General features: G+C 54.0%; 1 protein-coding gene across 4 annotated transcripts in view; it reads right to left on the bottom strand.

The window, feature by feature from the left end:
• Positions 1–13,826: 13,826 nt before the first annotated feature.
• The window catches only part of DLGAP5 (DLG associated protein 5), a 351,164-nt gene continuing 349,656 nt past the window's right edge, over positions 13,827–15,334 (bottom strand). For all 4 annotated transcript variants that reach the window (XM_085626824.1, XM_085626826.1, XM_085626823.1 and 1 more), the window contains one exon: positions 13,827–14,625. In XM_085626824.1, coding sequence (XP_085482950.1) covers positions 14,539–14,625 — 87 coding nt within the window. In that variant the 3' untranslated portion in view covers positions 13,827–14,538. The remainder of the gene's footprint in view (positions 14,626–15,334) is intronic.

Genomic DNA, 15,334 nt, shown 5'->3' with positions numbered 1-15,334 from the left:
ACGAAGAGGACAATTATGAAGAGTGTTAGACCTGTCAGCCCTTTGGGTGGTCCCTCCTCATCATTATTTATTTTGTCCCACTTTTGCCTCAAACCCGGTTAGTATTTTTTTCCTTTTTGGGAACCACCAGACTTTTTAGTATTGATGCAGATTCAGGGAGCCATTTTATCTACCCCTGGAACTTCTGTCTGAGGGCCTGGAGCACAAAATGGTGGCCACCCATTGTCACCGGTGACATCAGAACTCACTGGAACCTACCAGCACCTTCCAGAACATTCCAGAACCCTGTGACAGTGTGAGGCAGGTTTGGAATGTTGGGAAGCTAAGCCAGAGTTGACAGTTGGAGCTGGCAGTTGGCACCTGACTGGTGAAGAGAGAGCAGCAGAAACCTGAAGGAGGAAGGAGTGAGGCAGCAGGGGTAGAAACTTGTGCCTGGAGTGGGGTCCATAAACCCACCCTTGATACTAGTCCCTACTGACTGAGCCCAGCCTGGAGCCCTGTGTGGGAGAAAGCAAGAAAAACCATCTTAAGGACCTGGACAGCAGGAACAGGCCTTAGAAGTAAAGAAAAGCAAGAATCTGACCTGTTTATTGGTTTCCCTGGAGTCCGACGTCGAGAAGCCTGAGACCTGGAGCCCGAGGTGGAGAAGCGGCGCTGACTGGAAAGCAGACGTCGTACCCGGAGCCGCCAGAGGTCGAGAGAGGGCGCCGACGGAGGTCGTGGAGAGTACCAGAGGTCGAGGAGGAAGTCACCAGAGGTCGAGTGAGCGGCGTCGACGGGGGAGTGAAGTCCGCCCTCCGGAGTCGCAGGAAACCGAGGTGAAGCGTGCCGGAGGTCGGGACTGGAGATCGCACTCCGGAGTCGCCGGAACCTGAAGAAAGGAGCACCGGAGGTCGGGAGTGGAGATCGCACTCCGGAGCCGCCGGAAGTCGACATCGAGCCAAGGCCGCCCGACGTCATCGAACCGGAGCCGCCCGAAGTCGACATCGAGCCAAGACTGCCCGACGTCATTGAACCGGAGCAGACATCGAGCCGAGGCCGCCGACATCGAACCGGAACCGCTTATCGACGTCGTCAAGAACTGACATAGCGCCGAGGCCGCCGACATCGAAACGGAACCGCCTCACGGCGTCGACACGACTCCAGCGGCGTCGGAGCTTCATAAAAAGGGCAGTAAGTGGAATAGAGGGCGCCTAAGACCATGTGGAGCCCTGAGAGACTATCCTAGGGGCTAGAGAGGTGCTGGAACCAGCTTGATTGTGCCAGGGGTGAGCTGAGACTAATACAGAGGGGTTGTGTAGTGTGGGAGAGCCAGATCTCTAGATTCCCCCTTGATCTACCTCAGTTTAGGCCTCAGCCTTGTCCAAGCCAGGGAGTATACCCCTCAGGCCATCCACTTAACCACAAGCTGTGACTGGGCCAAATCAGCCCATAGTATTTTAAATGTGATCTGATTTTACAAATGTCATTGTTGGCTGATATTATTTATTGAGGGTACTGTATTTATCTAAGTTATTCCTGTGATGTATTTATTGTCCTGAGCTAACTTATTCCTGCACATTATTTATTGCCTCACAGTATTTATTTGACCTGAACCTATTTATCGCACCTGTAAAGTGTTACTATTTATTTGACCTGCACTTTAAGAAAAAGCCTTGTGTACTGTGATTGTATTATTATTTATTTAATCAGCAACTAAGAGAAAAGAAGATAGAGATATATTTTCAGAATAATTTTTAAGGTGTAGTGTCGTTTTTGGAACGGATGCACGCATGGTTATTGTGTGGGTATGACGTATGCTTAGCACGGTGCCTGATCCCTGACCACTCGAGCCAAGCTACCACAGTGTATGTCTGGAAAGACCCCATTACCACCACCCTTCCGGTGTGGGAGTGGGGTTTTTCTAACATAATTGGTGTTCAGCGGTGGGATAGAGCTGTGCCTACGTATACTCGACAATAACTGTGGGTAGTCCATAGGCCTACACCTGGAGTTTTCTCAAAGCGGCCTTCCTAATTGTGAGTTTTTGTTTTTTCCAAATTTACTCTGGTGGTGGGAGGAGGTATTATTAAAGGTACCCCCCTGCATTGCTTCTGTAAAAACCTGTCTTCTGTTCTGAGTGGGCAAAATGGAATTTCTTAGAAAATGTGGAAAGTTATACTGTGGCCCAACTCAGAGAGTTCTGTCAGAGAGAGGGGGTGTACTGTCCCCCAGGTGCCAAGAAGGCTGAACTTCAGACCAGCTTGAGGGCTTGGGGGGAGGCACAACGGGAGAGTAAGGCTGAGCAGGAAGACAGGGATGGAGAGCCTGACAGCGAGGGGGCTGGGATGTACCAACCTGAGGTGGGGAACCTAGTAGCAGGGCCCAGAACCATTTCCAGGAAGGGCAGCAGTGCCTCTAGCGGTGGCTTGTCTGAAGTGGAGTTAACAGACCGGAGGGAGAAAAGACAGCTCACATGGGACTTAGCAAGGCTGGAGAAAGAGAAGGAGGAACAGAGGATGGCTCATGAGCTAAGGTTGAAAGAGATAGATCTTCAGATCCTAAGAGTCGGGGCACACACTGTTCCTAATGGTGGCAGCAAAGACCAAGAAAGAGTTCACTAGGGAACCCAAACCCTACCTGCCAAAGGACATAGTAGCTAGCTATGGAGTGGGCGACGATATTGCCAAGTGGCTAGCGGCCTATGAGGTCTCGTTAAGGGCCCATGGGGTTCCAGAGAAGTACTGGGGAGGGGGATTGTACAGGTACATGCCTCCAGCTGGTAGGGATGCATTATTGGCCCTAGAGGAGGATGAGCAGACCCACTACCCCACCATGAAGGTGGCGCTCATAAGAAAGTTTGGACTAACACCCGAAAAGTACAGACAGAAGTTCCGGGGTAGTCACAAACTGGGCACACAGAATTGGGTGGACTTCCTGGACTATGCAAAGAAGGCACTAGAGGGTTGGATTCTGGGCAGTGAAGTGAAGTGAGGAACTACGAGGGGTTGTTTGATTTAGTACCGAAGGAACACCTGCTCGAAAAATGTTTCCCTGAACTGCGTCAACACCTGGTGGATAGCAAGCTGACCAATCCCCGGAAGCTTGCTGAGGAGGCGGACATTTGGGCTAGTACCCGGGTGTCCACAAGGGGGACTGGAGGGGATACTCAAAAGGCCGGACAGGGCGCCCCCCAGAAGAAAGAGGGAGGGGAAAAGAAAAAGGAGTTATCCAAAGGCCCCCAAAATAACTTCCAAGGGAAGGGAACAGGATTCACCTCTAGGGCTAACCCACCCAGAAACCCTAATCCTGGCCAGAGTCAGCAGCCAAGGGTTGTCCCTTGCTACGAGTGCGGTGGCGTTGGACACTACAAGGGAGATGCGAAGTGCCCGAAACGACCACCCCCTCCCATTGGAGGAAAGACCCCCGGAGTAGCTAGTGTAGTGCTCGGGGAGGAGATGCCTTTAATTAAGGGAAGGGAGTGGGCGGGTGTCACTTTAGTGTCCCTGGGAGAACGGGAGATGGTTCCTAAGATCCAGGTGCCCGCAAATACCGTAAAGTATGGGCAGTGGGTCACCATCAACGGCCAAAGAGGGGAGGCTCTGAGAGACACAGGAGCCAGTATGACTATGGTGCGTAGCCAACTGGTGTCTCCAGAGCAGGTAATTCCCGATGTACTCCACCCAGCCGCGATGGCTGACGGCAGAACAGGCCACTATCCGGTGGCCGAGGTTCCCTTTGAACGGGAGGGGGTTGCAGGTTCACTTCGAGTTGCCGTAAGCCCTGCCGTGCCGGTTGATTGTCTGCTGGGGAATGACATGGAGCACAATGCTTGGAAGGAGGTGGAATACCGGACTCATACTGAGATGCTGGGTACACCTAACTGGGCGTGTGTGAGCACAAGGTCCGCGACTACCCGGAGAGGGAGTTCGTTTCGGCTGGAGCCTGGAACAAAGGCCCAGCCAGCTGCCAGTCAAGGGAAGAACCGAGGACAGGAGGAGCCTGCCTCGGCGTCCGCACCCCGTAAGACGGATAGGCCACCGGAGGTGGTGGACCAGGAGTCTGCGGTGGGGGATGTCACCGAACTGGAGGACCTACCCATCCCGGCCGAGTGGCACGTGGAGGGAGGCCCATCCAGGGAGGAATTCTGCCAGGGCCAGAGGGAGTGCCCTACCCTTGAGGGGCTGAGGCGTCAGGCCGCAGCCCAGGCAGCAGGGAACGTTGAAGGGAACTACAGTGTTTACTGGGAGGATGGCCTCCTCTACAGTGAACCCAAGGCACCCCTACATGGATCGTCACGAGCCTTGGTAGTCCCTCAACGTTATCGAGCCTTCCTTCTGGAGTTGGCTCACGAGATCCCATTGGCAGGACACCTGGGGCAAGACAAGACCTTGGCCCGTCTTGTCCCACACTTTTATTGGCCTCAGATGAAAGTGTCGTCCGACACCTACTGCCGGACATGTGTGTCTTGCCAAGCCAGTGGGAAAACAGGGGTGAAGCTAAAAGCTCCCCTGGAACCACTTCCTGTCGTTAGCACCCCCTTTGAAAGGGTGGGCATCGACATTGTGGGTCCGTTAGATCCGCCTACGTCAGCTGGTCACAGGTTTATCCTGGTTCTGGTGGATCATGCCACACGGTACCCAGAGGCAATACCTCTGAGGACCATAACAGCACCTGTTGTGGCTAGGGCCCTGATGGGAATCTTTACCCGAGTGGGTTTTCCCAAGGAAGTTGTGTCCGACAGGGGGACCAACTTCATGTCAGCGTACATGCGGGCTATGTGGAAGGAGTGTGGAGTGACCTACCGGTTCACAACTCCTTACCACCCCCAGACCAATGGTCTGGTGGAGAGGTTTAACAAAACCTTGAAAGGCATGATCAGAAGTCTGCCTGAAAGCCTGCGGAGGAAATGGGACGTCCTCCTACCCTGTTTATTGTTTTCCTACAGGGAAGTGCCACAGAAGGGAGTGGGCTTCAGCCCCTTCGAGCTTTTGTATGGGCACCCTGTACGTGGACCTCTCAACCTGGTGAGAGACGGATGGGAAAGAACTCCCAGAAAGCTTCCCCAGGATGTGGTGAGCTACATGCTGGCCTTCCGGAGCCAAATGGCTAAGTTGTGGAAGCAAGCTTCTGACAACTTGGAAGCCAGCCAAGCAGTAATGAAGGCGTGGTATGACCACAACGCTCACCCGGTGGAGTTGGAGCCTGGCCAGAAGGTGTGGGTGATCGAACCGGGAGAGCTTAGCACCCTCCAGGATCGCTGGTCAGGACCCTTTGAGGTGTTGGAGAAGAAGGGTAAGGCTACCTACTTGGTGGATCTTAAAACCCCTCGTCAGCCCCTACGGGTGCTGCACGCCAACCGCCTCAAACCCCACCACGAGAGGCCCGAAGTCATCTTGATGATGGTGACTGACGGAGCAGAGGACGTGGAAAGCGAGCCTCTCCCCGATTTGTTTGCGTCTCAAGAGAAGGATGGGTCGGTGGAGGGAGTGATTCTCTCCCCATCTCTAACTCCTGAACAGCAGGAGGACTGCCGCCAGGTCCTGGGGCAGTACTCTTCGTTGTTCTCCCTTGTCCCGGGTAGGACTCACCTGTGCGTCCATGACGTGGACACAGGAGACAGCCCACCTGTGAAGTCCAAGATCTACCGGATGTCAGACAAGGTGAAGGCCAGCATTCACAGTGAAGTCACTAAGATGCTGAAGCTAGGAGTGATCGAACCTTCTAGCAGCCCCTGGTCCAGTCCGGTGGTACTAGTACCAAAAGCTGCACCACCGGGTTCCCAACCGGAACTGAGGTTCTGTGTGGACTACCGGGGACTGAATTCAGTAACCAAAACTGATGCTCATCCGATCCCTAGCGCGGATGAATTGATTGACCGGCTGGGAGCTGCCCAATATCTAAGTACCTTTGACCTTACTTCTGGGTACTGGCAGATCTCTTTGACTGATGGAGCAAGGGAAAGGTCAGCCTTCTCCACGCCCAATGGCCACTACCAGTTCTGTGTGATGCCCTTTGGGCTCAAGAACGCACCTGCCACGTTTCAGCGCCTGGTAAAGCAGATCCTCACCGGAATGGAGAGTTTCTCTGCTGCTTATCTGGATGACATAGCCGTCTTCAGTAATAGCTGGGAGGATCACTTGCATCACCTGCAAGCTGTTCTCCAGGCCCTGAGACAAGCTGGGTTAACGATCAAGGCCAGCAAGTGCCAGATCGGGCAGGGGTCGGTAGTGTACCTTGGACACTTGGTGGGTAGGGGAGCGGTGCAACCCCTCCAGGCGAAGATCGAGGCCATCATGGCCTGGGAACCCCCCAAGACACAGACTGAGGTCCAAGCTTTTCTGGGCCTCATGGGATATTACCGCCGCTTCGTGAAGGGGTACGGTACCATCGTAGCCCCCCTCACGGAGCTCACGTCCAAGAAACAACCTCGACGGGTAGTCTGGACGGAGGCTTGTCAGCAGGCCTTTGTGAAGCTGAAGCAAGCCATGTGCGAGGCCCCGGTCTTAAGGGCCCCAGACTTTTCCAAGAAGTTCATTGTCCAGACAGATGCATCGGAACATGGCATTGGGGCAGTGTTATCGCAACTCAATGAAGAGGGTCTGGATCAACCCGTGGTCTTCCTATCCCGGAGGCTACTTCCAGGGAACAGAAGTGGAGTGCAATAGAGCGTGAAGCCTTTGCAGTGGTATGGGCTCTGAAGAAGCTGCGGCCATACCTGTTTGGCACGCACTTCCTAGTTCAGACCGACCACAGACCCCTTCGTTGGCTGATGCAGATGAAGGGGGAGAATCCCAAGTTGTTGAGGTGGTCTATCTCCCTACAGGGAATGGACTTTCAGGTGGAACATCGGCCTGGAGTGGACCACGCCAATGCAGACGGTCTCTCAAGGTATTTCCGCCTTAGTGATGAGAACTCCCAAGGGGTTGGGTAGCTCTCCCCACTTTCAGCTGGGGGGGGGGGGGGACGCGTGTTAGACCTGTCAGCCCTTTGGGTGGTCCCTCCTCATCATTATTTATTCTGTCCCACTTTTGCCTCAAACCCTGTTAGTATTTTTTCCTTTTTGGGAACCACCAGACTTTTTAGTATTGATGCAGATTCAGGGAGCCATTTTATCTACCCCTGGAACTTCTGTCTGAGGGCCTGGAGCACAAAATGGTGGCCACCCATTGTCACCGGTGACATCATCAGAACTCACTGGAACCTACCAGCACCTTCCAGAACATTCCAGAACCCTGTGACAGTGTGAGGCAGGTTTGGAATGTTGGGAAGCTAAGCCAGAGTTGACAGTTGGAGCTGGCAGTTGGCACCTGACTGGTGAAGAGAGAGCAGCAGAAACCTGAAGGAGGAAGGAGTGAGGCAGCAGGGGTGGAAACTTGTGCCTGGAGTGGGGTCCATAAACCCACCCTTGATACTAGTCCCTACTGACTGAGCCCAGCCTGGAGCCCTGTGTGGGAGAAAGCAAGAAAAACCATCTTAAGGACCTGGACAGCAGGAACAGGCCTTAGAAGTAAAGAAAAGCAAGAATCTGACCTGTTTATTGGTTTCCCTGGAGTCCGACGTCGAGAAGCCTGAGACCTGGAGCCCGAGGTGGAGAAGCGGCGCTGACTGGAAAGCAGACGTCGTACCCGGAGCCGCCAGAGGTCGAGAGAGGGCGCCGACGGAGGTCGTGGAGAGTACCAGAGGTCGAGGAGGAAGTCACCCGAGGTAGAGTGAGCGGCGTCGACGGGGGAGTGAAGTCCGCCCTCCGGAGTCGCCGGAGACCGAGGTGAAGTGTGCCGGAGGTCGGGAGTGGAGGTCGCACTCCGGAGTCGCCGGAACCTGAAGAAAGGAGCACCGGAGGTCGGGAGTGGAGATCGCACTCCGGAGCCGCCGGAAGTCGACATCGAGCCAAGGCCGCCCGACGTCATCGAACCGGAGCCGCCCGAAGTCGCCATCGAGCCAAGACTGCCCGACGTCATTGAACCGGAGCCGACATCGAGCCGAGGCCGCCGACATCGAACCGGAACCGCTTATCGACGTCAACACGACTCCAGCGGCGTCGGAGCTTCATAAAAAGGGCAGTAAGTGGAATAGAGGGCGCCTAAGGCCCTGTGGAGCCCTGAGAGACTATCCTAGGGGCTAGAGAGGTGCTGGAACCAGCTTGATTGTGCCAGGGGTGAGCTGACTAATACAGAGGGGTTGTGTAGTGTGGGAGAGCCAGATCTCTAGATTCCCCCTTGATCTACCTCAGTTTAGGCCTCAGCCTTGTCCAAGCCAGGGAGTATACCCCTCTGGCCATCCACTTAACCACAAGCTGTGACTGGGCCAAATCAGCCCATAGTATTTTAAATGTGATCTGATTTTACAAATGTCATTGTTGGCTGATATTATTCATTGAGGGTACTGTATTTATCTAAGTTATTCCTGTGATGTATTTATTGTCCTGAGCCAACTTATTCCTGCACAGTATTTATTGCCTCACAGTATTTATTTGACCTGAACCTATTTATCGCACCTGTAAAGTGTTACTATTTATTTGACCTGCACTTTAAGAAAAAGCCTTGTGTACTGTGATTGTATTATTATTTATTTAATCAGCAACTAAGAGAAAAGAAGATAGAGATATATTTTCAGAATAATTTTTAAGGTGTAGTGTCGTTTTTGGAACGGATGCACGCATGGTTATTGTGTGGGTATGACGTATGCTTAGCACGGTGCCTGATCCCTGACCACTCGAGCCAAGCTACCACAGTGTATGTCTGGAAAGACCCCATTACCACCACCCTTCCGGTGTGGGAGTGGGGTTTTTCTAACAAAGAGGCTCAAAGGGAGCGCACATCAGAAATGTGAGAACAAGATTCAAGTCCCACTGAGGCATTTCGAAAGGAACCGGAGGGAACGTATGAGTAATGCCTTTAAGAAAGCGTTGAACCACAGGGGACTTGAAAAGAGAAGGCTGATCAGGAAGCCGTAAGAAGGCAAAGATGGCAGCAAGATAACCTTTCAAGGTGCCCAGGGCAGAGCCCTGCCGGGCCAAAGAAAGAAGAAAGAGGAGAACCTCAGAAAGAGGGGCGGAAAGGGGATCCACAGCCTTTGCTGTGCACCATGCCACAAATCTGTTCCACCGGCAGGCGTATACCGTCTTTGTGGAGGGACGCCTGGCTGCCAGAATGATATCACAGACTTCAGGAGGCAAGTCAAATGGCATCAACTGCCGCCGCTCAATCTCCACGCATGGAGGTGGAGGCTGGACAGGTTCGGGTGTAGGACTGTCCCCTGCTGCTGCGACAGAAGATCCTCCCGAAGGGGCAGACGTATCAGAGGATCGGTCAACATACTGAGTAGCTCGGGATACCAGTACCTTCGTGCCCAATCCGGGGCCACCAAGATGACTTGGGCCCGGTCGTGCCTGATCTTCTTCAGCACTCTGGGCAGAAGTGGTATAGGCGGAAAGGCGTACAAGACCGCAACTCCACTCGTGACGAAAAGCGTCGCCGAGCGAGTGCTGCCTTGGAAATTCCAACGCGCAGAACTGCTGACATTGCGCGTTCTCTTCGGTGGCGAATAGATCTAACCAAGGCTCCCCCCACTGCTGAAAGAGACCTTGCGCCACTTCGGAGTTCAGGCGCCATTCGTGATCCATCATGCACCGGCGGCTGAGTTCGTCTGCTCTGGCGTTCAGAGAGCCCGCCAGATGTTGAACCACTAGGGTGACGCCCTGGTGTTACAGCCACGTCCAAAGGCGCAGAGCCTCCTGACAAAGGGTCCACGACCCCACCCCGCCCTGTTTGTTGCAATACCACATGGCGGTGTTGTTGTCCGTGAACACCTGCACGACACTTCCCCTGACAGAGGGAAGGAAGGCTTTCAGTGCAAGTCGGATCGCTCTCAACTCCAACAGGTTGATGTGGAAGCGAGACTCCGCCGGAGACCAGAGGCCTCTGATCTCCGCCTCTCCTATATGGCCACCCCATCCCAGGAGGGACGCATCCGTCACTACGACATGCTCCGGTTGGGGAAGGGAGAGGCTCTTGCCCGTGACCCAATCGCGGTCCGTGAGACACCACTGCAATTGCTGTGCAGTGCCCTCCGAGATCAAGACATGGTCGGACAGGTTGCCATGATGCTGGGCCCACTGAAACTTCAGGTCCCACTGCAGAGCCCGCATGCGCCGCCTGGCGTGATGCACTAGTAGGATGCAGGAGGCCATCAGCCCCAGAAGCCGCAACACTAGCCTGACCGAAACCCAGGATAGAGGCCGAAAGATGGGAATCAGGGCCTGAATATCCCGGACCCGCTGTTCCGGCGGAAAGACCCGGAACTGCGCCGAATCGAGAACCGCTCCGATAAAGAGGAGCTTCTGAGAGGGACTCAGGTGTGACTTCGGCACGTTGATGTAAAACCCCAGCAAATGCAGGAGATCCGCCGTAGTCTGGAGGTGGGAGACTGCCTGGGGCGAGCCCGCCTTCAACAATCAGTCGTCGAGATAGGGGAAGACTGGAACCCCTGATCTGCGCAGATGAGCTGCGACCACCGCCATCACTTTCGTGAACACCCGAGGGGCACTGGTGAGGCCGAAGGGGAGCACGGTGAACTGAAAATGCTCCTGGCCCACCGTGAACCGCAGGTAACGCCGGTGGGCCGGCAGGACGGGGATGTGGAAATCTGCGTCCTGCAAGTCCAACGCTACCATCCAGTCTCCAGGGTCGAGGGCAGCTAGAACCTGAGCCAAAGTCAACATTTTGAACCGTTCCTTCCGGAGGAAGGCATTGACGTTCCTGAGGTCCAAGATAGGGCGTAGGCCCCCTTTGCCCTTCTTGGGAACCAGAAAGTAGTGAGAATAACAACCACGACCTACTTCTGGGCTCGGAACGCGCTCGACGGCCTCTTTGGCCAAGAGGGCCGAAAATTCCTCTCGCAGAAGATTCAAATGATCCTCCGAGATACGGTGGTGCTGCGGTGGCATGGCTGGAAGGGTCATCTCGAAGGGGAGGGAGTAGCCCCTTCGGACAATTTGCAGCACCCACCTGTCCGAAGTGATGGTACGCCAGTGGAGCAGGTGATGGCGAACTCTGCCGCCCACTGGCGAGGAATGGGCCGGAAAGCTCGGACTAGGATGGCTTGGAGGCGGATGCTGCCGGGGTAGATGTGGGCTGACCGCGTCGTCCTCCAGAACCGCCTCGGCGGAAACCACGGCCGCGACCGCGCGCAGGTTGGTTCTGCGGCTGGTGGCTAGGCGGACGTGAGAAGGCACCCCTTCCTTGGCCACGAAAGGGGCGAAAGGCGGAAGTTTGCGACCGCGGGGCCGAGAGGCCCAAGGACTAGGCCGTAGCCCGGGAGTCCTTAAAGCGATTCAGCGCACTGTCCGCTTTCTCACCAAAAAGGCGAGTGCCATCAAAGGGCATGTCCATGAGAGTGCTCTGGACATCCCCCGAAAAGGACGTGGACCGCAGCCAGGCGTGACGTCTAAGCGCCACCGTGGTAGAAATCGCCCTACGCAGCGAGTCCGTAGTGTCAAGCCCACATCGGATTGCATGCCGTGCTGCATCCCTCCCATCGGCCAGAGCCTGGGTAAGTCGTGTCTGGGCCTCCTCCGGGCACAGGGGCAGCACATCCTCCACCGTATCCCAGAGAGTGGGAATAACGGTCCAAAAGACAGGCGGTGTTCAAGGACCACAGACCCAAACTAAGGGAGGAGAACAGCTTCTTGCCAAACTGTTCCAGTCTCTTGGAATCCCGGTCCGGCGGAGCTGTCGGGAAGGAGGATTGGGAGGTAGAAGCCTGGATAACCAGGCTCTCGGGGGTGGGGTGTTGGGACAGAAAACTGGGGTCGCCCGGAGCAGGGCGGTGGCGCCTGGCGACGTTCCTGTCCACAGGAGGAACTGTGGAGGGCTTGGACCAGGTGCCCTGCAGAACGTCAATGAGGGCCTCATTGAATTGCAGCAGAGGCTCAGTGGAGCTTGCTGCAGACTGAAGCACCTCAGTGAGGACGTTAGTCCTCACAGCCACGGCAGGCAGCTCGAGCCCAAGGGCTGCGGCCGCCTTGCGCAGCACCACAGAGAAAGCAGCACCCTCCTCCGAAGCCACAGTCGGAGGAGAGATGAATCCAGTGTCCGGTGAGGTATCCAGACCACTGGCCTCCCCCAGTTCATCTGCCCAGTTCTGTGACAGCTGAGCCTGAACGGCCATAGGATCCTCGGACCCCTCTGAGTCGCCCCCGTCATCCGATTCCTGGTAAACAGGAGGAAGGAGCGGAGCCGAACGATAGACATAATGTGTCTCTAACGGCGCCGTACGCGGCGTCCATCGACGCCGCAACGGCGCCGGAGCGGGGCTGAACTGGGGCTCAACGCCGAGCGGTGCCGGCGTCGGAGGTGGAACCGGTGTCGACGCCGGCAGAGGAGGCGTGACGAGGTCGACCGGCGTCGGCAGGGACTCGGGGGCGAGTCCCTTGGGAACCTGCGGCGCCGTGGCCGGAGCCGGCGACGGGGCCGGAGCCGCCGGCATGCAAGGTTGCCCAGTCGGGTCCGCGGGGCCCGAAGGCGCGCCAGCGGGCGTCGACGGCGGAGCCAGGCTCCTCATGGCCGAGAGGAAGGCACTGACTTCCGCCGGCGTCGCGTCAGTCCCAGGGACCGGCGGGTATGGGGACTTGCGCGGCGCCTGCGGTGTTGCCTCTTGGACTTCTTGGAGTGCTTCGACTTACCCGAAGACTTGGAGCCAGACTAGCGATGATGACGTCGGCTGCGGCTCCGCGACCGAGCCTTGGACCTCCTCCTGTTCCGGGATCGAGAGGGGCGCGGAGCCGAGTGGCGAATCTCTAGGAGCTTACGGGACCGCTCCCGTCTAGCCTTCGAGGTCAGGGCCTTGCAGTCCGAACACGACTCCGCGTCGTGGTCGAGGCCCAAGCAGTAAAGGCACCGGCGGTGATGATCCGTAACCGACATCAAGCGGTTACAGTCAGCACAGGCTTTGAAACCAGGCATCCTACCGGCACCGGAGTCGAGACAAGATCAAAAAGGGTCAAAAAAGACTAAAAGGGGTAGCTCTCCCGGATCTGCGCTTACTGGCGCGGAAAAAAGAAAAACTGACGTCAGCGCGCGAGGGCGGCGTCTAAGTACTCCGACGACGTCATTCCGGTGCACGATGCCGACGACGGACGCGGAGCCGCAGACGACGCCTAGCGACGCGCAAGGGGTATTGCTGACGAAAAATCTTCCGGATCCAGTCTGACGCCTGGGGATATTCTAAGGTGAGGAATCTAACTAACGTGTTTCTTTCAGATGTCAATATCCTAAGTTTCTGCAAGTTTTAAAACACATTCCCATTTCAATGCATCTGACATGGTCCCCAAGTTTTCAAATACTGCAGAGCATTTTATCAGATCAGCCCGCGGTGCATTAGTTCCCACTTCAGCGCCAGGATAGCTTTGGGGAACCGCGCACTGTCAAAATTAAGCGAATAAATACACAGTAGAACATGAGGATTGTTTGCAGCTCTTAGCACGCTCACAGCCCACTTCTCAGAGGAGTACCCCCTGCTGTCAGACTATCACCCAGCAAAGCCTTGCACACAAATGCAATGCCATCGAACCCTGCGACCCCCCCAGCCCCCCCCCCAGAGCCCTACCGTTATCAGTTCGACCCTCAGAATAACACGAAGAGCAAAGACAGCGCCTGGGCAAGCGTCACGAGTGGAGTTTCTTCAAAGGTATCTAGAAACAAATATCGTGTCTGCTGCACTAGCTTCAACAGTGAAGCTGTGCGTGCCTAGAATTCCCAGTTTACATTTTGTTGCTGTACTAGTAACAATCTCCATTAAACAGCACAATTCACAGATAAAGTCAAAACAGTGAAAAGTTGCACTTCTAATCTTCAAAGCAGTGTTTAATACAGTCAAAGTATAATACAATATTAGTTTTCACTTCAAAATACACCTTGCAGTTTTGGCTCTCTGCACATTAGAGCACATTTTTTTACTTTTTTGAAAATGAAAAGTATCCATCGACTTTATCACTATAAAAAAAATATATAACTTCGAGGGAAAGATTATATCATAAAAACAGTTCAGACAGATTTAATACGAGTCGAAATCGTAAAACACTGAAGTCAAGATAAAACACTGATAATGCAAACCAGTTTTTGAAGGAGAATAAATACTAGCCTAGTGTTTAGGGGGGAGGGTCTGCAACCGCGCGCCTAGAGGCGTCATGCGTGGGCCCTCGAGCCATCGTTTACAGCCGCCTGCCCGCGCGGACTCTTCTTTACAGTAGCTTTAAAACTCTGGGCCCACGCGTCCGAATGTGTGCACTGCTATTGGTTGAAAAAGCCAGGATCGGCGGAAGGTTCTGGTAGCACGGACGCGCTTGGCCCAAATGCTCACGTTGTCAGCTTTTATGTTTTTTATTTTTTAAGATTAAAACTCGAATTTCCAATAGTTAACTTGCTGCAACTTTAGAGCCCAACCACAGGCTTGTAAGATACATTTGTGATATACATTAACACTTAAGTTAACATTCTATACTTGACGAGCAACATACACTATATCTCATGTACACTATTTACAGAATTACGGTTTTAATCACATAGTAACAGGTGAGAATACTATTAAATCATTTGCTTCAACCGCAGGTAGTTCTGATGCAAGATCCGCAGGTTGAAATTTTGCCTGAAAATAAACAAAAAAAGAAAACCAGCATCAGTAGTTTGTACACTCCGTTTCTGATAACTTTTTTATAGGATACAGCCATTGCTGTAATGGCAAACTTATCTTGAACCCTATAGGCATCTTCCTGATCATGCACATCTCGGTTAGTACAAGTTACACAGCACCTAGGAGTCGGTGGCCATCCCTTTTGTAGAGGCGGTGATAAGACTTGGTTTTGTGCACCACTTGTAGTCTACATAAAAAACAAACCATACACAGCAGTGCCCAGGGTGGCTTTGCTCCAGTTAGCGCTCTATACATCTGATTTGTTAACATTTATTCTGAGGGGGCTACAGGGGGAAGGATGTGGAGACTTAAGTCCCCAGAAGGAGCTAAATATTAGGGGTGCAGGAGTCACACTGGTGATTAAGGAAATGTTACTTGCAATCCTATTTCTCCATCATGGGAACCCTCACAAAATCCATGTATATTGAATATCTCAGTCTACATGCAGTACATACGCCTGATGACATTTATTACCACTGATTTATTCATTTATAGAGCGCCCGAATCACTCCCGCAAAAGTAACTCCGCGCTGAGGAAAAGCTATAGCAGGTCGAGCCTATACATCAGATTAAAGCACTGCAGTTGTAAGTGGGAGGAAGAGTTATGAATCCGAAGGCGAAGTCTCAAATGGCTCAAGAAGACCCTCCTTTCCACAATAGTAAG

The sequence above is a fragment of the Triturus cristatus genome, chromosome 9, assembly GCF_964204655.1.
Source record: "Triturus cristatus chromosome 9, aTriCri1.1, whole genome shotgun sequence".
Lineage (NCBI taxonomy): Eukaryota > Metazoa > Chordata > Amphibia > Caudata > Salamandridae > Triturus > Triturus cristatus.
This window is presented reverse-complemented; position numbering and strand designations above follow the sequence as displayed.